Below are 27781 nucleotides of genomic sequence, written 5' to 3'. Positions count from 1 at the left end.
GAATGAGAGGGATCTGGAGACTGTATAGGTATGGGACTATACGGTTGAAGGATAGCTTAAAGGAATTGATTTGACTACTCATATCACCAAAATGCATTTGTTTTTCGGTAGCCTGACTCATAAGAACTCCATGGTTAAGCGTGCTTAGCCTGGATCAATTCTGAGGACAAAGCACACTGGAAAGCCTGGTGATGATTTGTGGGGGCAGTCGATGGTCCCTGTGAGTTGTCGGGGGTGTTACAAACTCAATTTACATAAACTCCAAAATATATGAAAAATGCTTTAAATAAATTTTATCCAAATATTTAGCATAATTATATACTTAAAACTCAAATTCAAACTACTAGTTCAACTAAACCAATAATCTTGTCAACCCGTGTTTGTTTAAGAATAAAAGTTTACAAAGTAAATAAAAAAAATAAGATTTTACTAAAAATAATCACTTTTAACTCTAACAAGTCTTCTTAAAACATAAATTAAGAATGATTAACATAATGACTTGTAATAGTGATTAAATACCCAATAATAAATATTATGGTAAAAATCTTGTCCAACTTACAACAATTACATAACCACAGACAAACAAAAATTGAACACTATAAACTACTGTCTTAATATATATTTTTTGAAAATACTACTAAACTATATATATATATATATATATATATATATATATATATATATATATATATATATATATATATATATATATATATATATATATATATACTTTACTTGCCCAAAAATTTATGATCTGGATAAGGACAAAATACCAAACATGGGAAGACAGACCACACAATTCTCTGCCCTCAACTGCATCGACCTATCCAACTCTGACATCAACCAATCCGTTCGTTTACTCAAACAGGTTTGCTCTTTTCCTCTGTTTCATCTCTCTGTTTTCTTGTGATCTTATGCTGTTGTTTTGTTTCAGGCGTGTTTGGATTCGGGTTTTTTCTACGTTGTCAACCATGGCATATGCCAGGAATTCATGGACGAGGTTTTTGCACAGAGCAAGAAGTTTTTCTCTCTTCCCCTTGAGGAAAAGATGAAGATTCTCAGGAATGAAAAACACAGGGGATATACCCCTGTTCTTGATGAACTTCTTGATCCTGAAAATCAACTTCGTGGTATGTATGCAGTACCCATTTTGGAATTTTCTGCTTGTTTGCATGGATTCCACCACCCCATTTTCTTATTCTTCTTTTTCATGATTATGGACGGAGAAGACTTAGACGGTTGCTTTTGGTGTTACTGTCTTGTCAGAATTGAAGTTTTGCATGTATAGTCTATATTGATATTGATGTTTGATGCAAACATTTGTCACGTATTACCGAAATAAACCGTCAATTCTAATTAAAAATCAACACAAAAGAGTACAGAAAGAAATGTATCTACCAAAATTGAAGCTTTGCATAAAAGATCTAGGTTGATGTTGTTGTATAGAAGCTGACATAATCACGAACAAAATTTCCTGAGACGTGTAGATTTATTGTTCTTTAAGGACTTATTCACGGTGTATTGTACAAGTCCCCCAGTATACAACACGAATTTCTCAGAATATCTTTGAGGATCTCAGAACTAGCAAGGATCTCTAAAAAGAGTATAAAATAAACCCAGAATAATTTTAAAAGAGGAAAAGAAGAAAGGTGAAGGAGACAAGACGAACTTGGGATGTTTTTGGAATGAGAGACAATAAAATCAATAAAAGACAATAAAAGCCATTAAATATTTTACCGTTGGGGCATTTAATAAAATGAATTTAAACGTTATTGGCAATTAAAGTTTTGAACGTTGCAATCCAACTGTTTTTCTTTTGCAATAATCTAACATTATTACAACAATCCCCCACTTATTGCAAAAGAAAAAGATAAGAAACTTTTATTCTGGGTCTCATAGGATGTAATGCATCAGACCTGGTATAGCAAGCTATATGAACCAGTCTTAGATTGAAATACTTAACACACAGTGTAGTTGGTATAGCAAGCTATATGAACCAAAGACACTTGACGGGTGTTAGAGGTTTATCAATCACAATACAACCCCACAATCCTTGCTGTTATCGCTGTGTTGCGCTAACTAGGCCATGCGCGTGCCCGGTATTCATGAGTGCTCTAGAGATCATGCCAAGATCTCATACAAGCGGCCCCACTTGACACTCATATAGGTGATTTCATCAAGTGTATGCTGCAAATCATACACCACCCATAAGGGATATGAAAATCATTAAAAACTTTGTTTTAAGCTAAAATTCTTTCACCACATAGAATTTTAATGACAAAGTTTAACCTCTCAATATTGCAGTCTCTAGCACTTTCACACACACCATAGGAAGGGACATAATTGATTAAAATCAATTTAGTGCTATCAGAACTAACAAGTGACTTGTTTTTACCCATATGAACCTTATTCATGGGATCTCCAATCACAAAGGTTGGGTTACCATCACTTGTTTGTTTGCTAGTGGCTTAAGTCCCATTCCCCTCGATGTTTCTAATATCATTTGTCTTCCTAAGGGTTTTGTCAGAGGATCTACTAGATTTTGTTCTGACTTCAGATAGTCAATGGAAATAGTTCTTTAGCAGTTGCTTCACCAAATTATGTCTCTATTCTTTCCATTGTAATTCTTGTTTTTAGCTATAGCTATTGTCGATTGGCAATCACAATGTACTGACACCGATGGGGTTGGTTTCATTCCTAGTGGAATGTTTGCTAAGAAGTTTTTCAACCACTCATCCTCACTACCAGCCATCTCAAGAGCGACAAACTCATATTTCATTGTTGATCTTGCAATAATTGTTTGTCTGGCTGATCTCCATGTAATCGCACTATTAGGCGATTTCGACAAGCGTACCGAATCGTTCAAGTAATAAACCGTGGTAAGACCAGGTATCGTTTTCCCAAGAGACTCGTAATACTAGAAAATTGTGCGATTAACAACTCATCTAGACTCAAGAACAAATCATTTAAGAATATGTGCAAAAAGATAAATTCACAAGTAATTACAAGGTTGAACTTTGGTATTGAAGGCACTTGGAAATTGAAAAGACTAGAAATAATATGAAATGACATTGTTAAGGTTAGTTTTCACCAATGCACTCTTGTGTATAACCAATTTCATCTCCTCTCTATCAATTTACTAAAGTCAATCCACTAAAACACTCTAGCCCTAATCCCTTAGGTGAAAGAGCCTAGGTTTTCCTTATCAAACTCCAATCCCTTGGACAATCTAACAAGCAAACCCGCATTAAAGAGCTAGGATCTTAAGACATCATGTGAATCATCTTCCATCCCTAGAATCAATGACCACAAGGACTCTTGTTTCAGTTCAAGGTTTCATCTTACGTCCCCATAACCCATGAAACCCCAAAATCAAGTCATGAACGTCCCCTTTACATGCAAGCTTTAACATCAGAAACAAGAATACTAGCAATTGATAGAAAAGGCATATATATATATATTCAAATCATTCAACAATTACACAAGATTCAAAGGCTACAACTAATCCCAACAAGATGGGTTTGGCTCTCCATTTCCATGGAGAGCCTTTAAGCTTACAAAATGGCCATGGAAGAAGATGAAGAACCCAAGAGGAAGAAGAGAGTGTTCCCACGAGCCCTAGCAGCCCTCCAAGCTCTCCTCTGAGTGAGATGCACCTCCAAAAAACCAAAGACCCCAAATGCTTCGAGACAACTTGAATAAATAGGCATTTTGACACATCAGCAGCGTCACCGCTCAGTTGCACCCCAGCGGCAGCATTCCAGAGAGCTGGCGCTCAGCTGCACAAAAACTGTGTTGCTCAGCGGTAGCAAGTCGGATCAGGTGGCGCTCAGCTGCACGCCAGCTGCACCCCAGCCACAACATTCCAAAATTCTCTATTTTTGTTTTACTTGCTTTTGTGGCTGGTTAAGCTCTATACATTGGTGGAGGTTCTTCTAAGCATAATATTAGCTACAAAATAAGGGGATTAGTGATGATAATACATCAATGTAGCTTAAAACACATTTATTTAGAAAACAAGACAAAAGAAGAGGATTAAACAAGTTACAAGTTAGAAAGGAGTTGATTTTGCTACTAAAATGAGGCTTAGATAATGGTAAGAATTAGCATTATCACGCACCACCCCAAGTGTGAATACATAACCACTAGTGGATTTTGTCTCATCTGAATCAGATATCCAGTTAGCATCATTGTACCCTTCTAGTACAGTGGGAAATCCACTATATTCAATGGCATAATCCATTGAACCTCTTAAGTATCTCATAAGCCTGAAAAGTGCATCCCAATGTTCTTGATGACATTGAGTGTACCTACTCAGTCTACCTATTGCATAAGCAATATCAGGTCTAGAAAAACTCATCAAGTGCAGTAAGCTCCCAATTATCTAGGCATACTGAGGCTGAGATAATGATTCTCCTTTATTTTTCATTAATTTAGAATTAGCATCATAAGGAGTACTCACTAGTTTTAAGTCATAAAACTCAAACTTCTTAAGAAGTTTCTCAATGTATTATTCTTGAGATAGTAATATACTATCTCCCTTCCTTATGATTCTAATACCTAAAATCACATTGGCTTCACCCATGTCTTTCATTTCAAATTTTGATCCTAAAAACAATTTAGTTCTAGTGACAATCTTATTGCATACCAGAAATTAACATGTCATTCACATACAAAATAACATATTCTCTACTTTCAAATTTAGAATATTATCAATATCATTAGGTGAAAAGCCAAATTTATTTCTTCAAGTAATTAAGTAAAATTACCTACATTCTCACAATTTTAAAATATTTAAGATTGGTAAACGGTTGTGATTTTCTCTTTGTAGGTAAAATATACGAAAATTTACTCAAATACCTCATCTTCTTCGTCCTCATCCGTGGTCCTTACAAATGCGATCAGAAGTCATCGTTGCTGCAAGCACCTTGGCAATCTCTAGAAGTTATGGGTTTCGCAAATACCGTCTGAGTTCTAAAAACAAAGTTTTGATCCTCCGGGATTGAGTTGTTGATGTGTCATAAGTCCTTAAGATTGTTGTATAAAAGCTGACATAATCACAAACAAAATTTCCTGAGACGTGTAGATTCACTGTCTTGAGGACTTATGCGCGGTGTATTGCGCAAGTCCCCAAGATACAATAGGAACTTCTCAGAATATCTCTAAGGATCTCAGAACTAGCAAGGATCTCTACAAAGAATATAAAATAAACCCAGAATAATTTTAGAAGAGGAAAAAAAGAAAGAAGAAGGAGAGAAGACGAACATGGATGTTTTTGGAATGGGAAAAACTCTCTATTTATAGAGTTAGGAAAGAATAAAATCAATAAAAGTCATTAAATATTTTACCGTTGGGACACTTAATAAAATGAATTTAAAGATTATTAACAATTAAAGTTTTAAAGCGTTCCAACGTTTTTCTTTTGCAATAATCTAACATTATTACAACAGATGTTTCATGTAAGCCTTTACTGTGCAAAGTATTATAATAAATTCTAATTGTAAAGCACTAGAAGTTTTGAAACAACCGTGTGCAAGTTTTGTCTTTCAAAACCTTAATAACCTCTTCTCTGCTTGGTTAAATAGGAGACTATAAAGAAGGGTATTATATTGGAGTTGAAAAAGGTGAAGATGACCCAGAATCGAAGAAGCCTTTCTATGGTCAGAATAGATGGCCTGCACCAGGTAAAAGAGCCAACTTTTAAGTCTTCGAGACTTTTGGAGACAAAAAGTCTGTTTTCTACCAATTGAGTCTTCCAACATTTTGGATTTTATTTTCTTGAACTTTTTTCCTATGTAGATGTTTTGCCGGGGTGGAGAGAGACCATGGAAAAGTTCCATCGAGAGACATTGTACATTTTACTGATGGTTTATTTATTTATTTTTGTCCTAAGATGCTATCTCTGCTCAGCTAGTATGTTTTTTGATAATCTGTGTTGCATGTGAACTAGTTAACTGTAAGTTTGTTTCTGACTCACCGTACTTTATGAAAACCTTGGTCTTTAATAGATGAAGCAAGACTTTGAATTGCAGTTATGATTTTGACATTTTTTTATAATTCAGCCATGTGCTACCTGTGCAGTCACTCTACTGTCTTGAAGATCATGTTTTGCTCAAAATCATGATCATTGACTGTTTTTTAAAACCATGATATGAAGCAGTGTTTGGTTTTCATTTCAACAAAACGATTTCCATTGTCTTACTTTTTTTCATTTTCTTGTCAATGTTATTTAGTCCCTTCCCATGAAGGAAACTATAGATCATGTTTAACTGCCTTGGTTGTTCACATGGACTCAAATTCTGCATTGGGGGAAAAGGGATTCAATTTTTTTTTCTCTAGTAATTTGTTTCTGCCTGTTTTTTTGGGTAATCCAGAGAAGTGGGGAAAGCTGTTGCAAAGATAATAGCCCTTGCACTTGATTTGGATGAAAATTTTTTTGACCAGCCAAAAATATTCGGAGAGCCAATTGCAATTCTGCGTTTGCTGCGCTATGAAGGTATTGTATGTGATATTCTTGGAAAGAAGTATTGTAAGACTAATGTAGAAAGTCACAAATTCCGAACCAGTACCACGTGGTCACTGTGTCTGGTACAATTGCAAAGAAAAAAAAACTTACACGGTTGTATTCATCTATGTTCAATGAAGGTCAAATCTCAGACCCCTCGAAAGGATTATATGGAGCTGGTGCTCATACTGACTTTGGTTTAATTACACTGTTGGCAACAGATGATGTTTCAGGCCTTCAAGTAAGAAGGCAAATGATTTTTTTTCTTCAATATTACAAAAATTTGTGTGTTATGAACTTAGAGCAACAATGTCTTTCATTGTAGATATGCAAAAATAGGGATGCTAAACCTCAGATATGGGAGGATGTAGCACCATTGAAGGGGTTAGTCCATATGTCATTGTAGCTTTCATTTCTATTTTCATGCAACACAGTTGTGAGAATCCTTATTTCTTCATCCCTACGTTTTAATTCATGAGTTAATTTCTAAACTTCTTCAGACACTCCCTTGTTCTTTCAAGATTATTTTTCCCTGGATTTGTTTATGGTAGTCAGTTTTTGTCATTCATACAAATCTATAGATGGGATGATGTGGGAAGCCATACTTTTCATTTGACAGTATCACTAACAAACAAAACAATTCATTCATTGTAAAATTACACTTATCTGCACAACTTATATATTTCTGAAATTTTAGTTCTTTTTTAGCTGTATTATGCCAATTACTAAGCATAATTGGCTGCGAAGACAAGAAGTATATATGCTACTAGGTTTTAATTTTATTACCTTTGTCATGCCCTTCTGAATTATATTACATTATCTAACAGACTGCTTATATTGCAGAGCCTTCATTGTGAATCTTGGTGACATGCTGGAGCGCTGGAGCAACTGTGTTTTCAAGTAAGAAATCTTTCCCACTTTCGAATATTTCTAATTTTGAATGAAGGCAGGCATACTTCTGAGATTAGAGAAATTCAAAAGACAGATATTGATTTGTGTTATGAGCTACTACTATTACTATTCTCTAGAGAAAATGTAAGCTTCAGTAGAAGCTTATACACAAGTGATTTGTGATTAGTAGTTTTATGAATATGTGATAGGACCTTTGGTGTATTCTCATAGGGCATTTTTTTCTTTGAAATTTTGTAATCAGCAAATTACGTTGTATTTATGCTCAGGTCCACACTGCACAGAGTTCTAGGAAATGGTCAAGAAAGATATTCTGTAAGTCCCAGCTTTTTTTACTCTTTACCTTCTGTCATTTATATTCATAGCAAAAAATCGGTATTAAATTGTTTAATACATAATATATTTAGCCTTCCTGAAGACCTCAAAATTTATTCGTATCTCAGTACTTATCTGGTCAAAACATATATAGTATTTCAATATTTATCTTGTGGTCCTGTGGTTCTCCATTATCTTCTGCCATCATTGGAATTCATAATGCTAAGGACAATTATTGGGCTACTGGTTACAGCTCCCAGGATTGACTTCTGTCACGGTCGTTGGTTTTTCCAGCACAGTCGGTCTTCCCTTTTTTTATTCATTGATAGCGACGATATGAACCATCACTATGTTATTATATTCCAAAATTTGGTCTCTTTCTAGATTATGCATCTATGTATATCATATCAGTTTTAACTTGCAAAGCTTGGCAAAATCATGCAACACGCTCATCACTGTGCTGTTTCCTTTTACAGATTGCATACTTCTTGGAGCCAAGTCATGACTGTCTAGTAGAGTGCTTGCCAACCTGCACATCTGATAGTAATCCTCCTAAGTAAGTTAAACATGTCAACTAAAAATTAGCAGCATAGTGTATGTTAGAAAGTTAATCTCACATTCAGATTCCATCCTTCCATTCTGAGGCTTGTTTGTTTGGTCGATAGAGTACTAAAACAGGCCATTTATAATATAAAGCAATGTGCATGAAATTGCCTAATTGTTCACCCAAATGTTATGTAGATAAATCAATAGGAAGCAACCACGGTATAAAATCTGTGCTGTTTGTAGAGGCTCTTAACATCTTTGCATTTTTCTCTTTTACCAGATTTCCGCCCATCTTATTCCAGGACTACCTGACTCAGCGCTACAAGGACACTCATGCTGATCTGAAATTTACAAGAAACAGCAAGCTTGAATAGTCAACCTTTGGAACTGAACAGCCTAGTGTTTTTTCACAAAAACACTCACTTACACTGATTTGGATATTTACCAACAAGAAGCTTAGGAAGTTTGCTTTTGGAGCTGAGTAGCCAGGAAATTTTGAACTGCATATTGTTTGAGACAACAGCATCATATGTTAAACATGTTATTTAGATTTTGTTGGGATAGTCCTGGGGAAGGGGTGGGAAGATAGCTAAATGGTTTGGTATTTATTGCTACAGCTAAAAGAAAAACATGAATGAAATCAAAAGCTCTTTCTTTCTAAAGTGACCTCCTAAAGCATTAGATGAAAAAGCAAAGAGAAGAAAAGCATGGGCCATCAAACAGTTTTAGTAACAGTATGATTGATTCACTATTGAAAGAAATTATTTTTATCTTTCCATGTTGTGAACCCCTAAAGTACCAAAGTGATTTTTTACTAGATTTCAAAGATACTACTAAAAGGTTATTTGCAATTCAACTGTTACAATAATTACTTCTGCTTGAACTTGATTAATAATTATTAAAGTATCTTGTCTGTAATACATAAGCAAAAATGTTTGATTAATCTCGATACATAATTATCTCTCTTAGATTTCATCAATAACTTCAAATGACAAGAAAGAAAAATGTTTGATATCATTCAAGCTTAACAACTTTTAATTAATAAACAAGAATCAGACAATTGTTTTAACCATAAACTGTCTAATTCATTTCTGAGAAGTTAATGTAGAATAAAATTTGACAAAGCTGCTTCATGGTTAGTCTTTTAAGAATGTTGTCAATGTTTAATTCTTGATCTATACAACCAAAAAGGACTATTCTTTTACAAGCAAAGATCATCACATGTTCAATATCTTTGAAAAACCTTAAATGGGTTTATAAAGATAATCTTTCAAATTACAACCACTTTATAAACAAAATACATTTCTTAAACAAACACGTTTTCATTATGAAAAAGCTAGTCTTCTAACGTGCATCAGTTCAGTTATATGTCACTTCCCTGTATAGTTAGTATCCATTGCACGGAATTTTTTTCAATTCAGTACTTTCTCACATAATTATGAAACTATAAATCAGGTTAGGTAAAGGTGATTAGATACAACTGTCTAAAAAGGTAGTTAAAGTCCAGGTACAAGCAAAATGATTAAAATAATAATTTAATTGGGCGAGAAATTATATAAGGCATGCTGTACTATTTTTAATGTCAATGGAATAAGAATTTAAAAGTAAACTTACAATTCATTTGACACAACATTGAATAAATAATTATTTTTGTTTAATTAATGATAGAGATTTTTCTTTCCCAAAATTGTTTGGATTGATAATTACATACAACAAGCTATTTATTTATTAGTACTATTATCACTATTTCATTAATAAAAGTAATGATATATTATTGGTTTCAAGAAATCACTTAACAAAATCTAATTTTTATTATATTTATATTTTATGATTGTTTAATCTATTAAACAGTTAACCATTAAGTTAATCATAGATCACACAGTCAATCATCAGTGAGAAATCTAAAAGATTGGTTGAGGAACCAGACCGCTAATTAATCAATGTTAAATTAATTTAAAAGTAAAATATGATTAGCAACAATTAGACTGTGATTAGATTATCATTAATCATAAAATCACCCAAAAAAGTATAAATATAGATTTAAGATAATAAGATACATTATTTAAATTTATTTATCACTAATATTCAAACTATAAAAACTAATTTTGATCGTGCCTTCTATAATTTTCAATTGATTTGGACGAACGGCTAAAAAAAAGAAGAAAAAAAACACTTTTGATTCAAATATTTATTTGCTTAGTGGGTAGAGAATGAGAAGAAAATGTGGCACAATTTTTCTACACATTAGCACAAAAATTGTGGTCACGGAAATTAGAAAAAAACGAGTTAATAAAAAAGGTACTTAAAGCGTCCAAAAAAGTATACCATGTGTTGATTGATTTGACAGGTGGCGCCCATATAGCCTCTAATCACTGGTATACGCATACATGCCTAACAAAATAGAAAGTTTGTTCAATGATAATGAGTATTTAGTACAAACTTTATATTATATTTTCTAATACATGTTTTTATTATTTATTCAAGATATAAAATCTTCAAAAAGTTAATTAACTATAATCTAAGATCTACAACATTTTCTAATTTCAACAATAATTACGTTTTAAATATTTCTTAAGTTTTGATATTTTAAATAAAGTCTTTATAAATAATTATTTTATTTAGTGTTTAAAATAATTTTTTAAGTATTCTATTATTTTCGTCGTCAATAAATATAGCTTATATTATTGTATTTTTATCTTTAACTCATCAATCGACTAATTTACTTATTTTTTAATCTTTTTCAATTTGTTGGTTAACTCATTCTTAACAGGGAAAGAAAATTATCAATTGATTTATGTTTCTTTTATTTAATATTTTTAACTTGCTGGTCAACTCATTGCTAATATTGTAATTATTTTTGGTCTAAATATATTTCCTATCATTAGTGGTATCTTAACATCCTATAAAATAAATTGATTGATTTATTTAATCATTTTTTGTTATTTAATTTATATTTATATATTATTTATCTTTTAATTATACTTATTATTTTCATTTGATTGATAAATAAATATTTTCTTCTCATAATTTTTTATTATTTTTTATGCTTGCATATAAAAGTAATTATTTATAACAAATATTCAAGATTTAATAAAATTATAGTTTGTGATTTAATCATAAATATTTAAATTAGTAGATATTAGATAAGATGAATAATCTTGAGTTATTTTGTTAATCATGGTAAAATTTATTTATTCGGATGTGAAATTGTAATATATATATATATATATATATATATATATATATATATATATATATATATATATATATATATATGTATGTATATATGAACTTTTATCTTGATTTTATTAATAAAGTGTAATAAATAATTATATACAACGACGAAAGAAATGTTACATTTTCCCGATGTTGAAAAATAAACATGAGTTAAATATTGGTTTTTGATATAAAACAAACGTTTTAAAATAAATCAATAACTATAACGTGTCTCCAAACTAATATTTTTCCACTTTTGTACGACTATCAGTTAGTAGTCATTAATTTTAAATCCATTTCCAAACAAATTATTAAACTTTAAATAATTTTGTTATCAATCTAATAGTTTATTTATAAGATGGAATTAGACTTTAAGTATATTTCTTATCAATTTTGATTTTTTATTCCATATTAATATTAAATATTTAAAATCAATTATGTCAAAGCAACAAGGAAGAAAAATCCTCTCGTTTGAATGAAAATATACTCTAATTTAGATTTTCCCACAGAACTCTCAGTATTTAAAGTAAGAAAAAAAAATCTAACTATATTAATTAAATTAATTTTTAAGTAGTTCAAAATTAAAGTAAAAGTAAAAAATTATCAAAATACGAGTCTTAATTACAAAATTTTACATCCTTAACAAAACTAGTAAAAGTATTTTAAAAATAATGTACACTTATTTAATTTAAAGCTAATTATTAAACTATAGATTCTAAACTATTTAATCTTTTTAATCACCCTTTAAACTTTTTCATTAATACTATTTAATTTTTTTTTTCTAATTAATTATTCAAGCCTAATTGTTACTATAGAACATTAAGTACACAAACTTAATTAATCTCTAAATTCTTTGCTATAACTAGGTTTACACATAATTTTTCACATTTTAAGCCAATATTGTTTACATCTATTGAGTCAAATGAAAATATTAGATGGAAACTTTAAAAACACAATACACATTTTTTAAACATCTATATAGTACACTTTATAATTAATTAAAACATCCTAAAAGGTAAAAGTAGAAGATTAAATAAAAAGTGAAACTAAAAATGATATTAAACGAATTTCAATTAATCATAAAATATATTTTCCTCTCGTTTCTTAATTAGAAAACTAGATTGAGTGAGTTTTTCAATATAAACTCAAACGGTAATGTGTTTTGGAATGGTGCTCTTACGTTACGTATTTTATAATCACTAAAAATACAAAATAAGCAGTCTAATTGATACTTAAGTCAACTTATAATAATAATTAGGCAATACCATTAAAATTTAACATTTATGGAAAATGCAATAATTTTACAAGTTTTATATTTAACTTTTATTTATTAATTATACTTGTTATTTAAATTAATGCAGACATAATGATTCAAACAAAATTTATTCAAAATATACAAATGAATTAATTTTTTTTTAAAAGAGAGAGTTATGATTATTTACAAGTTTTTCCAATTCCTAATAAGTGAAATATTCTCATGTTTTCATCACATATATTTATTCGGACACGATAATCATATTTAAGACATAATTAAATACCAAATTTCATAGATTACAAATTCCAATTTTTATTCATATAATAGTCTTCGATGCTAAATAATCAAGAAATTATCAACAAAGATAGAAAACAGAAATTAAAAAAAAAAAAACACATTTTCAAACCGAAGTTGTTGGAGTCATGAAAAAACAATAAAAAAATAAATAATGGTCGTTTAGACAACTGTATTTGACTAAACCCTATCATTACAAAAGATCTCATTGTCAAACTCAATTTACATAAACTCCAAAATCTAAGAAAAACCCTTTAAATAAATTTTATCCAAATATTTAGCATAATTATACACTTAAAACTCAAATTCAAACTTACTAGTTCAACTAAAACAAGAATCTTGTCAACCCGTGTTTGTTTAATAATAAAACTTTATAAAGTAATTAAAAAAAATGATTTTACTAAAAATATAAACAAAAATTGAACACTATAACTATTGTCTTAATATATATTTTTTGAAATACTATATATATATATATATATATATATATATATATATATATATATATATATATATATATATATATATATATATACACCCAAAAATTTATGATCTAGATAAGGATAAAATACCAATTTTGAAGAAGAAAAAGGAAGCAGGTCAATGATTCCAGAGAACCCACAACCAAGAAATTTATGTTTCCAAACAAGAAATAAATTAAACAGAAAAAAATATTTTTTTTTTTGAAAAAAAAAGCATGGCTGCTACAAATTCTGCTTATATAAGCAAAGGCAATTTTGAGTTTTGTTTGGTGGTCATTGGAAAGTGCAAAGTGGTTTCAGGAATTTGAGGCTGTCCTTCTTTGCTCTTCAAACATGGGAAGACAGAGCACACAATTCTCTGCCCTCAACTGCATCGACCTATCCAACTCCGACATCAACCAATCCGTTCGTTTACTCAAACAGGTTTGCTCTTTTCCTCTGTTTCATCACTCTGTTTTCTTGTGATCTTATGTTGATGTTTTGTTTCAGGCGTGTTTGGATTCGGGTTTTTTCTACGTTGTCAACCATGGCATAAGCCAGGAATTCATGGACGAGGTTTTTGCACAGAGCAAGAAGTTTTTCTCTCTTCCCCTCGAGGAAAAGATGCAGATTCTCAGGAATGAAAAACACAGGGGATATACCCCTGTTCTTGATGAACTTCTTGATCCTGAAAATCAACTTCGTGGTATGTATGCAGTACCCATTTTGGAATTTTCTGCTTGTTTGCATGGATTCCACCACCCTGTTTTCTTATTCTTCTTTTTCATGATTCTGAACGGAAAAGACTTAGACGGTTGCTTTTGGTGTTACTGTCTTGTCAGAATTGAAGTTTTGCATGTATAATCTATATTGATATTGATGTTTGATGCAAACATTTGTCACGTATTACCGAAATAAAACGTCAATTGTAATTGAAAATCAACACAAAAGAGTACAGAAAGAACTGTATCTTAGTTTTGATCAAACCGAACAAAACTTAAGGCCAGTTTCTTACGTGCTTATATTTGTTGCCTTTCTACAAAAATTGAAGCTTTGCACAAAAGATCTATGTTGATGTTTCGTGTAAGCCTTTACTGTGCAAAGTATTACAATAAATTCTAATTGTAAAGAACTAGAAGTTTTGAAATAACCGTGTGCAAGTTTTTGTCTTTCAAAACCTTAATAACATCTTCGCTGCTTGGTTAAATAGGAGACTATAAAGAGGGGTATTATATTGGAGTTGAAAAAGCTGAAGATGACCCAGAATCGAAGAAGCCTTTCTATGGTCAGAATATATGGCCTGCACCAGGTAGAAAAGTCTGTTTTCTACCAATTGAGTCTTCCAACATTTTGGATTTTATTTTCTTGTTTTAAATTTTTGTTGAACTTTTTTCCTATGTAGATGTTTTGCCGGGGTGGAGGGAGACCATGGAAAAGTTCCATCGAGAGACATTGTACGTTTTACTGCTGGTTTTTTTGTTTATTTTTGTCATAAGATACTATCTCAGCTCAGCTAGTATGTTTTTTTATCATCTGTGTTGCATGTGAAACTAGTTAATAGATGAAGCAAGACTTTGAATTGCAGTTATGATTTTGACATTTTTTTATAATTCAGACATGTGCTGCCTGTGCAGCACTCTACTGTCTTGAACATCATGTTTTGATCAAAATCATGATCATTGACTGTTTTTTAAAACCCTGATATGGAACAGTGTTTGGTTTTCATTTCAACAACAAGATTTCCATTGTGTTTCTTGTTGGCTGTTCTTCCTCTCCCTGGGGGGAGGGGATCAAGGTGATACTTTTTTTTTTTATTTTCTTGTCAATGTTATTACTCCCTTCCCATGAAGGAAACTATAGATCATGTTTAACTGCCTTGGTTGTTCATATGGACTCAAATTCTGCATTGGGGGAAAAGGGCTTCAATTTTTTTTTTCTCTAGTAATTTGTTTCTGCCTGTTTTGTTGGGTAATCCAGAGAAGTGGGGAAAGCTGTTGCAAAGATAATATCCCTTGCACTTGATTTGGATGAAAATTTTTTTGACCAGCCAAAAATGTTCGGAGAGCCAATTGCAACTCTGCGTTTGCTGCACTATGAAGGTATTGTATGTGATATTCTTGGAAAGAAGTATTGTAAGACTAATGTAGAAAGTCACAAATTCCGAACCAGTACCACGTGGTCACTGTGTCTGGTACAATTGCAAAGAAAAAAAACTTACACGGTTGTATTCATCTATGTTCAATGAAGGTCAAATCTCAGACCCCTCGAAAGGATTATATGGAGCTGGAGCTCATACTGACTATGGTTTAATTACACTGTTGGCAACAGATGATGTTTCAGGCCTTCAAGTAAGAAAGCAAATGATTTTTTTTCTTCAATATTACAAAAATTTGTATGTTCTGAACTTAGAGTAACAATGTCCTTCATTGTAGATATGCAAGAATAGGGATGCTAAACCTCAGATATGGGAGGATGTGGCACCATTAAAGGGGTTAGTCCATATGTCATTGTAGCTTTTATTTCTATTTTCATGCAACGCAGTTGTGAGAATCGTTATTTCTTCATCCCTACGTTTTAATTCATTAGTTAATTTCTAAACTTCTTCAGACACTCCCTTGTTTTTTCAAGATTATTTTTTCCTGGATTTGTTTATGGTAGTTTCGTAGTCAGTTTTTGTCATTCATACAAATCTATAGATGGGATGATGTGAGAAGCCATACTTTTCATTTGACAGTATCACTAGCACGCACAAAACAATTCATTCATTGTAAAATTACACTTGTCTGCACAACTGATATATTTCTGAAATTTTAGTTCTTTTTGAGCTGTACTATGCCAATTACTAGGCTTTAATGTTATTACCTCTGTCATGCCCTTCAGAACTATATTACATTATCTGACAGACTGCTTATATTGCAGAGCCTTCATTGTGAATCTTGGTGACATGCTGGAGCGCTGGAGCAACTGTGTTTTCAAGTAAGAAATCTTTCCCACTTTCGAATATTTCTAATTTTGAATGAAGGCAGGCATATTTCTCAGATTAGAGAAATTCAAAAGACAGATATTGATTTGTGTTATGAGCTACTACTATTACTATTCTCTAGAGAAAATTGTAAGCTTGTAGTAGAAGCTTATACACAAGTGATTTATGAAATTTTGTAATCAACAAATTACGTTGTATTCATGCTCAGGTCCACACTGCACAGAGTTCTAGGAAATGGTCAAGAAAGATATTCTGTAAGCCCCAGCTTTTTTTACTCTTTACCTTCTGTCATTTATATTCATAGCAAAATCGGTATTAAATTGTTTAATACATAATATATTTAGCCTCCCTGAAGACCTCAATATTTATTCGTATCTCAGTACTTATCTGGTCAAAACATAAATAGTATTTCAATATTTATCTTGTGGTCTTGTGGTTCTCCATTATCTTCTGCCATCATTGGAATTCATAGTGCTAAGGACAATTATTGGCTACTGGTTACAGCCACCAGGATTGACTTCTGTCACGGTCGTTGGTTTTTCCAGCACAGTCGGTCTTCCCTTTTTTTATTCATTGATAGCGACAATATGAACCACCACTATGTTATTATATTACAAAATTATGCAACATGCTCATCACTGTGCTTTTTCCTTTTACAGATTGCATACTTCTTGGAGCCAAGTCATGACTGTCTAGTAGAGTGCTTGCCAACCTGCAAATCTGATAGTAATCCTCCTAAGTAAGTTAAACATGTCAACTAAAAATTAGCAGCATAGTGTATGTTAGAAAGTTAATCTCACATTCAGATTCCATCCTTCCCTTCTGAGGCTTGTTTGTTTGGTCGATAGAGTACTAAAACAGGCCATTTATAATATAAAGCAATGTGCATGAAATTGCCTAATTGTTCACCCAAATGTTATGTAGATAAATCAATAGGAAGCAACCACGGTATAAAATCTGTGCTGTTTGTAGAGGCTCTTAACATCTTTGCATTTTTCTCTTTTACCAGATTTCCTCCCATCTTATGCCAGGACTACCTGACTCAGCGCTACAAGGACACTCATGCTGATCTGAAAATTTACAAGAAACAGCAAGCTTGAACAGTCAACCTTTGGAACAGCCTAGTGTTTTTTCACAAAAACACTCACTTACACTGATTTGGATATTTACCATAAACAAGAAGCTTAGGAAGTTTGCTTTTGGAGCTGAAGTAGCCAGGAAATTTTGTACTGCATTTAGAGACAACAGCATCATATGTTAAACATGTTATTTAGATTTTGTTGGGATAGTCCTGGGGAAGGGGTGGGGAGATAGCTACATGGTTTGGTACTTATTGCTACAGCTAAAAGAAAAACATGAATGAAATCAAGCGATGTATTTTTTTATTCAGCCCAATGCTGGGAATAGGATATGAAGAAAAAAAATTAGAATTGTTTCTAGTCAATAAATATACTTTGCAAACAAAAGTTTATGTTTTACTCACCTTTGTTAGTGTTTGTATTTCTCCAAATGCTTTACACAATGGTATTCTTTTTAAGCATCAATGTTTTATGTGGACGAGGTAGTACGAAAGTGCGACGTGTGTTGGTGATAGAATGTGAAATGATGTTGAAATTGTGTGGGGTTTCATTGAAAGAGGGTAAGAAAGTGTTTTTTTTTTTTTTTTTTGTGAATGGTGTGATGAGGGTGGTCCAGAAGCCAATTTGGTTTCTTTGTCAGACACGTGCAGAAACATCCAAATCTTACGTGACTGTCCCCAAAGACTTATCCTATTTGGATACCTATTAATGAAGTATGCAAAATTGTGGATAGAGAGAGAAAGATATAGAATGGCCCTGTCAACAGATTATGGAAAAGTGGGTGTTCAAAAATTAAGTCTTTTGCTTTAAAGAAAGCATTTCAATCCCAAAACAACGTGTCAATCCATTAGATTAAATATTTAATAAATAAAGCTAAAAATTAGTATTTGGTAATAAACTGAATTTGTTTATATACTGAACACTGTCTTTGAGTGATTAGGATGCGAATGCTAGCCTTGCAATTTATGGAATCATATATAACCGTAAAAGCTAGTAAAGCTTGAATTTTGACATTTGAACATGATTAACTTACCAAAAATCTCTGCAAGAGCATGATCCCTTGCTAAAATGGTGGAATCGACTTCGATCCCTTATGACAATATATCTATCAAAGAAACTTGAAACGTGCTTCATGAAACTATGACAGTCATAACAAATCCTAAGATTCTTAATGACCCTAATGGTCTTTCTATCCCTATGATAAAGAAGAACAAAAGCCACTGCTAATTTCTCACTGTGATAGCCCAGACAATGCTCTTTCTCTTCCTCTTGAATGTCATGCAGCACATTAGACGTAATAGGGGTGTACCCTCCAAGTTTTACTGTGTCAATAATCGAACCTAAAAATCTTGTAATCTCCTCCCACTTCGGGTGAGAATTATCTCCAGACAAAAACTCATGAACCACTTGATCAACGTGAACCAAACTATGGCCAGGCTCCTTCACAATCCTACCCTCCTTCATAGAATTCCTCACCCCCTCCTTCTCAACCCATTTACCAACTCCACCATAAGCGTTTGACAAAAGCACATAATCACCATCATGATAAGGGTCCAACTCCTTGATCCTCGCTCTGGCCTTCTCAGCCAGCCCAAGATGATTGTGATTCACACATGCCCCAAGCAAGGTCCTCCAAATAACCGAATTTGGCTTAACAAGCATCCCCTCCACAAACTCAAAAGCTTCAACCATCATGCCTGCGCGGCCAAGAAGATCAACCATACAACCATAATGCTCAAGCCCCGGTGCAACCCCATACCTACTCCACATGCCCTCAAAAACCCTCCGCCCCTCCTCCACAAGCCCACCATGACTACAAGCCACCAATGCACCCATAAAAGCAACACGATCAGGCTTCAAACCAGACTCCACCATATCATAAAAGGCCTCTAAAGCCTCCCTACCACGTCCATGAACAGCAAGCCCGTTAATCAGCGCGGTCCACGTTACAACATTCCTGTGAGGCATTTCATCAAACACCTTAACAGAACGATCAATGTCCCCGCATCGAGAATACATGTCAATAAGTGCAGTACCTAATGGAACAGTAAGGCTGAGCCCAGTTCTGGAAATAAAAGCGTGAACCCAGATACCTAATTCCAAGGCACCCAAGCTGGAAACAGCGGATAGCAGACTAAGCATGATGACCCCATCGGGTAGGATATCACTCTGGCAGAGCTGCATTTGTTGGAAAAGCGTAAGGGCTTCATCGGGGAACCCTTGTTTGGCGAAAGATGAGATTAAAGAGGACCAAGAAACCAAGTCTGGGTGGGAGATTTCGTCGAACAGTTTAAGGGTGAGGTGGAGGGAGGCAGAGGAGGTTCCGTAGGAGTTTATAAGGGCGTTTTGGACGTAGATGGAGGAGTTGAAACCGAGCTTGAGAACGATGGAGTGGATGTGGTGGGGGTTTAGTTTGGAGGTTTTGAGAATGAAGGGGAAGGTGAAGTGATCCAAGGGGATATTGGTGCGGTGCATGTGGGAGAAGAGGGCGAGGGCGAGGGAGGGAGCGTGAACTGCCACGTGGCGGATGATGGCGTTGTAGAGGAAGGTGTCGCCGGAGATCGGGAAACGGAGGAGCACGGAGGCGGCGTAACGGGCGGTGTCGGGGGGTGATGATGAGTTGGTACAGCGGAGAATGAAGGCACGCAGGGAGAGAGGGTTCTGGTGTTGTCCCTGTTTGATTAGCGTGGCGTGTAGCTTGTACACTCTCTTCATGTTGGAGTAATATCTGACCATCTCCTCGCTCCACTTCTATGCATTTTCTCATCAATTCATTCTATTTGGCTCTGTTAATTCATTCTCATTCAATATGGGTCTCTTTCATTCGGTTTGTTATTTGAACAATCTGCTTCAATCTCGTTCCCATTCATTTGGTTTGTTATTTGGGCAGTCTCGTTTAACTCGCGGTTTGGGTGCATTTGAGGTGTTCGACGGTTGGTGTGTGAGAATTTTCCAATGTATGTGTTTATTCTCGTGAGTTCCGGCAGGTTTCAGGCCACTTTCAGTGTTTTGTGCGTTAAAAGGTAACATTTTTTTTAATTATTTCATATTTATACAAGTAAAATATTAAAATTGATTAAATAGAAGTAGAATGTGGTGCCATTATATTAATTACACGAATCAGTTGTTGAAAACTATTGAATGGTAATGTTTACTGAGCTAGCCATGGGCATGGCGTGAGATGAAATTAAGATTTCATAATACAAAGCATTATGTTTATTACAGCCAAAGCCAACAGTGATTACATAACAAAAAGCATAATTCACCAGTAGTTTTGGTGATTACATGACAAAAAGCATAAAACCACTCACATATGCCACCTACACATTCATGTTTATTACTGCCAAATTTAACAATGATTTGCCCCATAATTCACCTATAGTTTCGGTACACAGGAGAATACATGCAACTCTGGGCATACTTCACAAGATTCTCAGGACGAGGGAGACGTGTAGCCAAGCCTAAAAGAAAGTTTAACACAATTGTTAGTCTCAAAACATGTCAAATGTTAGCTGAAATTGTTGTAAACTAGAACAAAGCATGAGAGTTGTGATGATGAGCACAAACCCAGCTCATATGCCTTGGCAGCAACACCTGCAGCTATGTTAGCTGAAATTGTTCTGATGTCAGAGAATGGTGGATAAATCAAGCCCTTTTCATAGTTCTCCTCAGTCACTAGTTTAGCCAAGGCTTCCGCTGCATATATATCAATAATGTTGAGAATTAATTTGTGAAGTTTACAAGATCCAAAACCATTATTAAGATCTCAGCATTGCCAACACACAATAAAAGAAAATGTGCAGTTGAAGAAGCTTGAGAGAATGAAACAAAGAGGATAGAAAGAACAGAACATCACAAAACATCATGTTTGTTGGATGTATTGATTTGTTGTCCACTTACATGCTGCCAGAAGCATATCATCATGAACTCGGATTGCTCCAGAGATTACCAATCCCAAACCAAAACCAGGGAAAATGTAAGCATTGTTGGCCTGAATAGACAAGACAAGACTTGACATGATTGTTTGTTGTATAACCAAATAGAAGAGTAACTGGTAATGAATATGAAGAGGATTGCAAAACCTGGCCTGAATAGTACACTTTTCCCTTGTATTCTATAGGATCAAATGGACTTCCACTAGCAAAAATTGCACGACCCTGTGTTTTGAAGACAAGCAAAGATAAGTTATGGAAGTTACTATTGCAAATAAGGCATCCTTTTGCATCAAATCAAAGAACTCTTTCAACCAATTCAAGAAACAAATACGGTTGTGTTATTTTACCTCACTCCATTGGTAAGCCTCTTCAGCTGTACACTCAGATTGTGATGTTGGATTGGAGAGAGCCAAAATAAGAGGTTTCTGAAGGGAAGGCATGATAGAGACACAGTTTCTATTTAAAATTGTCTATCTAAACAAGCACACAAATTATCATATGCAAGAGGAGATTAGAGTTTACTTCATTGATGGAAGACACAGCTTCAATTACTTCCTTTGTAAATGTTTTTCCCACTCCTGATGATCCAACCAAAACTGTAGGTTTGATTACCTGAAGATGTAGACTGATTAACGACAGACACTCATGAAAAGGCAACCTACTGCAAGTTATAAACAGACATATTTTGACACCTTAACAGCTTCTAAGAGAGTGTCAACAGGCTCATGTTCATGAGCCCATGGCTTCTTGAAATGTTGAAGTGAATGCTTTCTTGAACCAACAATCAAACCCTGAAAGAGAAAAAGGAAATGTATTGCAGAAACTTAAACCATTAAGACAAAAGCTAACAAATTAAAATAAAACGTATTTTCATGGAAGCCTATCATGTTTTTTACTACCTTTGAATCCACAAGCCATATCTTCTTGCGAGTCTCCTCTATAGGTGTCTTTGTCTGCTCAAGAAATAAGTAGAAGAAAATCAGCAATGTCGATTTTAAAACTAACTAAAGAAACCAACTTGACCACTGCAAAAACAATAAACAGCTATTCACCTGCTTTGATGTCTCGAGAGCTATAAGTTCTGCTATTCCTGTCCCTGCCTGAAAACATGACAGAACATAAATTGAACAGACTAATTTGCCAGTTGCAGACAACAGGAGATGTGAGAGACTGTGTATGCATATGCCTCAAAACAAGAATACATATAAAAAATAAATGGGGATTTGAAAGTTAAGTTAAATATGTTTTTACTTCCTAAATTTAATTGTGAAATTAGAATTCGTCCCCCTCTATATATTTTGGTGTCAAAACTTTAAAAATAAATGCATATAATCCTTATAACCAAATGATGCTAATTTTCTGGGTTTATTGAATGATATTTCAGATTGATATTTGAACTGGGTGTAAACAACTGAACCGTCATCTTAAAACGTGAACACGTCAGAAAAATTTAAACGTAAATAGATTAAGAGAACTATATTCATTTATTTTTTAAATTTGAGGATCAAAATATATCAATGTTTGAGACAAAAATGAATTCAAATTTCACGTTCAAGTTTAGGAACTAAAAACATATTTAACTCTTAAAACTTTTCATAACTTATTCTATTCCACAGATTGTTTCCCTTTGCTTTAGATTCAGGGAAAGATTGTATACATAATAATTCAGAAAAGGGTCAAAATACCTCTCCAGCACCAAGGAACAAGAATGTGTGGTCAGCCAGAGTACCACCAATGAGCTTCAAGGCTGCCACAACCCCAGCAAGTACCACAGATGCAGTTCCCTGAGACAACAATGCATTAATAATTACAATACAAAAATCTTCAAGATGTAGATGTCATCCTTTATGCAACTTAGTACCTGAATATCATCGTTGAAAACAAGATGAGTTGTACCATATTTTGCAAGCAACTCAAAAGCGTTGTGGTTCGCAAAATCTTCAAACTGCAGAACAACAATTTTAAATAGTCTGATACTACATTGAATGAATTCAGAAATGTTAAGAATCATACAAAAAATTTGAAACCTGTATAAGAACTTTTTCTCCGTAGTTTTGCTTGACAGCAGTCATGAACTCTTGCAGAAGTTCGGAATATTCCTAAGGAGAATGCAGAAACCAAGTTAAGAAAATGATGCTAATAAAAGCTACATGCGTTATTAAGTTAGTTATACCAACCTGCCCTGTTGCCCTCTTTTGTCTAAGCCCAATGTAAAACTCATCATTCAGTAATTTCTCGTTGTTTGTTCCAACATCAATCGTAATAGGCAAACACTAGCCACAAAAGATGAAAACATCACAACACAACTCATACGAGTGAATTTGATTAGTTTATTACTCACTTAATGAAGTTCTTAATGTTAAATGTACAAAAAAGACAAAGGAGACATGTCTTGATATAAATCATATAATGAGAACAACAGAAAATATGCAGAATTCTTACTGCTGATGGACGAACTCCTCCTAGTGCTGTGTACAAGGCCAATTTACCAACAGGAATTCCCATCCCCTAAATCACATTCAACATCATTATGTAAAGACCAAATCACCTACTGTCATAATATATCTATATATGTCTTCATAACTTGAGTCGTAGTTTTTCATATCAGGGAATTTGATTCCCTGGTGGAAATATTCTAAGTCAAATACCTGACATCCAAGATCTCCAAGTCCCAAAATTCGTTCACCATCTGTTACAACAATAACTTGGATACTCTTTTCAGGCCAGTTTTTCAACACCTCAAGGATCTTTCCCCTGAAAAAGTTCAACAACTCAATGACCCTGCATCAAATGTAGCCCAAAATTTCATACAAGCACATGAATAAAGAAATGTATACTTCTCTTTCAAACTTATGAAAAGACCCTGAGGACGCTTGAAGATGCTCCCATATTTCTGGCAGGCCTCACCAACAACAGGAGTATACACAATTGGGAGCAGTTCCTCAACATTGTCAACTAGAAGTTTGTAAAACAGCCTTTCATTTGTCTCCTGGGTACCAGCAAAACATGTTTCACTTTTCAATTTTCAGAGCTAGAGAAATGCTTTATTTTCATTTTCACTTTTCATGGATAGAAGAAACAGCACTAGTATAAAATATTTGCAATGATATGCCCCTTCATGCACCACATATAAAAGGGTACCCACATCATGAACAAGACAAACTTAACCACAAACATGGAAGAAGATATGATGAGTAGAGAAACCTGCCTGAAGTTCCATCATAGCTATGTACTTCTGCAATGGCACCTGATACTGTCGGATATTGTTTATCAACTGTTTCTCCTGTAAACAGTAGCAGAAAGAAGTGATTAGAACAAGAAGGAAAGGTCAAAAGGGGAAAAAGCTTCTTCTTTTTTAATGGAGAAATTAAACTAAAAAGATAACAGACAAAAATCATCAGTTAATGCAAACCTGAAGTTTCTGGGAGGTAATTGTAGGAGGTAATAGTCCACGCAAATAGTGTGCATCTCTCTCTTTCTCAGTGAAAGCAAGCCCCTTGTTGTACTGTGGATCTCTAAGCAAAGAATACCCACTGCAGCACAAAAACATACAGAAACTCAGCCCAAAATTTCAGCTAAAACAAAAATGACCAAATATAAAAATCACTAGCATTCACATCCTATACATCTTATATATACTGTCTAAATAATTTTTGTTCATATACACTTAACAAAGAAGAAAATAAGAACATGACATGAATTAAGTTTCTTTCACAAGCTAGAATCAACTTATGTACTTAACTTCTACACAGACTCACTCATCTAACTTCTTATATGTTATGTATGAAAGTTGGAAGTGGAGGGTCAGAGATTTGTTAAAGTCAACAACTTCAATTTCTGCTAAAAGAATTAAGTTTCATTCACAAGCCAGAATCAGTTTATGTAGCTAACTTGTACTCAAACTCAGTCATCTAAGCTGTGGAAGTTTTGAGTATAGGGTATCAACAACTTCAATTTCTGCTAATTAACCACTTTGACTGACAATCTTACAGTCAAGTACAGTGCATACAACTAATGGAAGCCATGAAGCTAAAAACTGAAAATTTGGAAACTAAGAAACACACAGATTGAACAAGCTGGAGAGATTGACCTGGCAACTGAGAAAGTCCATGGGGTGACAAGTTGGTCCTCAGTGGCATGATCCTCACCGTAGACATCTGCAACACCACCACTCACGGTTGATCTTGGACTCAGATCAAGCACTGACTCACCATCTCTCAGGGGCTTCAAAATGCTCTCCATTCAACTCACCACTGTCTCTCTGATACAACTGTGAACTGTGAAGTGCCAAAAACAATGCCAATGATTCACAACACCACAGGCACTGCTTTTATGTACTGGAATGATGACTTTCAATACATAAATAAAGAGAGTCAAGGGAAGAAAAGTAAACAAGTGTTTGTGTCGTTTTCTGTTCGGAAAGTGAACCATGTGACCAAATGCACCACTTCTACTTCATTGCATTACTAAAAGTAATAATTTTTACAGTGCTTCTGCGTTGTTAGATTCAAGTGGGCCTATTTAAAATCAAAGGGGTTGTTAGCAGAAGAAAAAAGAAATCGAAAACAAGTACTTTTGAAATAGTATGTTGGTCATGCTCTATGTCGGGGGAATTGTCATGACTTATATAATACATAACATGATATACATGAAAAGCACGAACTTTTCAATGGTGAATTATATGCAGAAAACGTTCTGTAAAAATATAACAATGGTGAAAACACTGACAAACGACAAACAACAGAGTTAGATGGTGAAAACACTGATATACATGTATTTTAATTATTTTTTATAATATAATTAAATGTAAATTTCATTTTAAAAATTTATCATTGTTTTAGATTCAAGAAAGAATGGATGAATAATTAAAATTGTTAATTTGATAAAATTTATAAAAGTATACTTTAACACATAATTTATTTATATTTTAGTTTAGTTTTTTTAAAATATAATTTTATCATAGGATCTTAACAAGGAGAAAATATCTGTCAAAAAAGAAAAAGACAAAAGAAGTAGTTGCAGTCATGTCTGCGCAATCATCCGAATATCTTTCAAGAACTATGAGGCAATTATATGAATAATTGAGACAAAATAGAATAATTAAGAGGAACATACCTCTATTTGAATATTATTATAAATAAATTAAAACCTCAAATTACCTTTTTTATTTTATTTTTTCCTGCATCTTCAATTGAAAATAAAAAGAGCAGGACTTTTGTTACAACTAATATAACTTATTTCAATCCAAACGATGCTCGTGAAGTTAAATAAAAAGAACACGACTTAATTATTGTTTTAACTAAACAATTAGTAAATAATTAACTTCTCAATAAACAAAGAATCGTTTGTAGAATTCACATTTAATAAATATTTTCATACATATAAATACAAGAATAGGAAAAGAACTTAATCATTAGTTATACTAAAATAACATACTATTTTTTAATATTATCTCCTCCAAGTATCTGTCAAAATTAATATTATTTTGTATGAAATTGTCATAATTTGTATAAACAATTTGTCAAATTGTGATAGTTTACATTTTTTTAGTAATTATTTATTAAATAAATATGAGTTATTGTTGATCTGAGTCAGAGTGAGTGACCTTATCTTAATGGGTAGAAAAGATAGACAATAATGATGGTGGGTCCCATCAGCACCCTTGTATTGACTTTAAAGAAATGATACACGTTTTCTTTTTTCTTTTGAAAATATCAATAATTGGATCATAGAAAACATCGGATTATTTTTTTTTAATACAAATTTAACTAAACAGATGGTTTTATAAGTTAAGGAAAATTAGTAAATATAAATTTATTTTTTAAGAAAAATTTTAAGATAGTCGAACTTTATGAGAAAAAGAAAATCATTATTATACTTTTATTAAAATTGTGGGCACATATTCGTCTTCATTTAATTGTTAAAATATTCATGAAATGTCATATAAAAATACGACCAAAAATGTCTTCTCAATAAATGATTATAAAATTATGAAAAAAAATATGTTTCCTTAATCAATAAAAATGTATGGATCAAAGTAACACCTTTTGAGAAAGTAACAATAAAGTGTTTATAATGAGTGAATGACTAAAAGCAATGATATTTCGATTTCTATGTAAAATTACAAGAAAGAAAAAAATTGTCAATTTAGTCTATAGTCATACAAGTGTGTAATTATTTATAGTGTATAACTAATTAGACATTGATACTTAAACTTCGAAAATTTTAAAAATATAATTTAATGTTAAATTTATCTTACGTATTGAATGATAAATGTATCGTC

General features: G+C 33.1%; 4 protein-coding genes across 5 annotated transcripts; 2 read left to right on the top strand and 2 right to left on the bottom strand.

The window, feature by feature from the left end:
* Positions 1-739: 739 nt before the first annotated feature.
* LOC108343947 (2-oxoglutarate-Fe(II) type oxidoreductase hxnY) lies at positions 740-8937 on the top strand. Its single transcript, XM_017582404.2, has 11 exons — positions 740-868; positions 935-1130; positions 5586-5684; positions 5800-5851; positions 6375-6496; positions 6646-6746; positions 6831-6889; positions 7349-7405; positions 7684-7729; positions 8206-8285; positions 8556-8937. The coding sequence occupies exons 1-11, from the start codon at positions 779-781 to the stop codon at positions 8647-8649; spliced, it is 996 nt and encodes a 331-aa protein (XP_017437893.1). The 5' UTR covers positions 740-778; the 3' UTR covers positions 8650-8937.
* Positions 8938-13767: 4830 nt separating this feature from the next.
* On the top strand, positions 13768-17950 carry LOC108345534 (2-oxoglutarate-Fe(II) type oxidoreductase hxnY). 2 transcript variants are annotated; one of them, XM_017584118.2, is made up of 11 exons: positions 13768-13945; positions 14012-14207; positions 14712-14810; positions 14904-14955; positions 15479-15600; positions 15749-15849; positions 15934-15992; positions 16421-16477; positions 16693-16738; positions 17144-17223; positions 17494-17950. In XM_017584118.2, exons 1-11 carry the CDS (start codon positions 13856-13858, stop codon positions 17582-17584), a joined length of 993 nt encoding a protein of 330 aa, XP_017439607.1. In that variant the 5' UTR covers positions 13768-13855; the 3' UTR covers positions 17585-17950. The 2 variants fall into 2 exon arrangements, with proteins under 2 accessions (XP_017439607.1, XP_052722872.1); XM_052866912.1 differs by lacking the exons at positions 13768-13945; positions 14012-14207 and having other exon boundaries at positions 14712-14818.
* Positions 17951-18514: 564 nt separating this feature from the next.
* LOC108345533 (pentatricopeptide repeat-containing protein At4g21065) lies at positions 18515-20423 on the bottom strand. The gene has a single exon (XM_017584116.2). The coding sequence runs from the start codon at positions 20297-20299 to the stop codon at positions 18593-18595; it is 1707 nt and encodes a 568-aa protein (XP_017439605.1). The 5' UTR covers positions 20300-20423; the 3' UTR covers positions 18515-18592.
* A 317-nt stretch (positions 20424-20740) lies between these two features.
* LOC108345532 (NADP-dependent malic enzyme) lies at positions 20741-25864 on the bottom strand. Its single transcript, XM_017584115.2, has 19 exons — positions 25589-25864; positions 24911-25031; positions 24707-24781; positions 24336-24487; positions 24147-24252; positions 23941-24006; positions 23676-23771; positions 23526-23597; positions 23360-23443; positions 23184-23282; positions 22551-22598; positions 22398-22451; positions 22191-22289; positions 22021-22110; positions 21846-21923; positions 21646-21720; positions 21464-21554; positions 21131-21259; positions 20741-21024 (listed from the first exon to the last, which is right to left on the bottom strand). The coding sequence occupies exons 1-19, from the start codon at positions 25738-25740 to the stop codon at positions 20936-20938; spliced, it is 1776 nt and encodes a 591-aa protein (XP_017439604.1). The 5' UTR covers positions 25741-25864; the 3' UTR covers positions 20741-20935.
* Between the last annotated feature and the right edge of the window lie 1917 nt (positions 25865-27781).

Source organism: Vigna angularis, chromosome 8, assembly GCF_016808095.1.
Source record: "Vigna angularis cultivar LongXiaoDou No.4 chromosome 8, ASM1680809v1, whole genome shotgun sequence".
Lineage (NCBI taxonomy): Eukaryota > Viridiplantae > Streptophyta > Magnoliopsida > Fabales > Fabaceae > Vigna > Vigna angularis.
This window is presented reverse-complemented; position numbering and strand designations above follow the sequence as displayed.

Bases quoted from the DNA above. Each gene is read 5' to 3' on its own strand.
- LOC108343947 (XM_017582404.2), top strand. From the start codon at position 779: ATGGGAAGACAGACCACACAATTCTCTGCCCTCAACTGCATCGACCTA. The intron at 1,131-5,585 runs GTATGTATGCAG...TTGGTTAAATAG, and splicing joins TCCTGAAAATCAACTTCGTG to GAGACTATAAAGAAGGGTAT. The intron at 6,497-6,645 runs GTATTGTATGTG...TGTTCAATGAAG, and splicing joins GCGTTTGCTGCGCTATGAAG to GTCAAATCTCAGACCCCTCG.
- LOC108345534 (XM_017584118.2), top strand. From the start codon at position 13,856: ATGGGAAGACAGAGCACACAATTCTCTGCCCTCAACTGCATCGACCTA. The intron at 13,946-14,011 runs GTTTGCTCTTTT...GTTTTGTTTCAG, and splicing joins CCGTTCGTTTACTCAAACAG to GCGTGTTTGGATTCGGGTTT. The intron at 15,993-16,420 runs GTTAGTCCATAT...CTTATATTGCAG, and splicing joins GATGTGGCACCATTAAAGGG to AGCCTTCATTGTGAATCTTG.
- LOC108345533 (XM_017584116.2), bottom strand. From the start codon at position 20,299: ATGGTCAGATATTACTCCAACATGAAGAGAGTGTACAAGCTACACGCC.
- LOC108345532 (XM_017584115.2), bottom strand. From the start codon at position 25,740: ATGGAGAGCATTTTGAAGCCCCTGAGAGATGGTGAGTCAGTGCTTGAT. The intron at 24,253-24,335 runs GTATACATTTCT...GAACTTTTTCAG, and splicing joins TTCATAAGTTTGAAAGAGAA to GGGAAAGATCCTTGAGGTGT. The intron at 21,721-21,845 runs GTAAAATAACAC...TTCAAAACACAG, and splicing joins AGGCTTACCAATGGAGTGAG to GGTCGTGCAATTTTTGCTAG.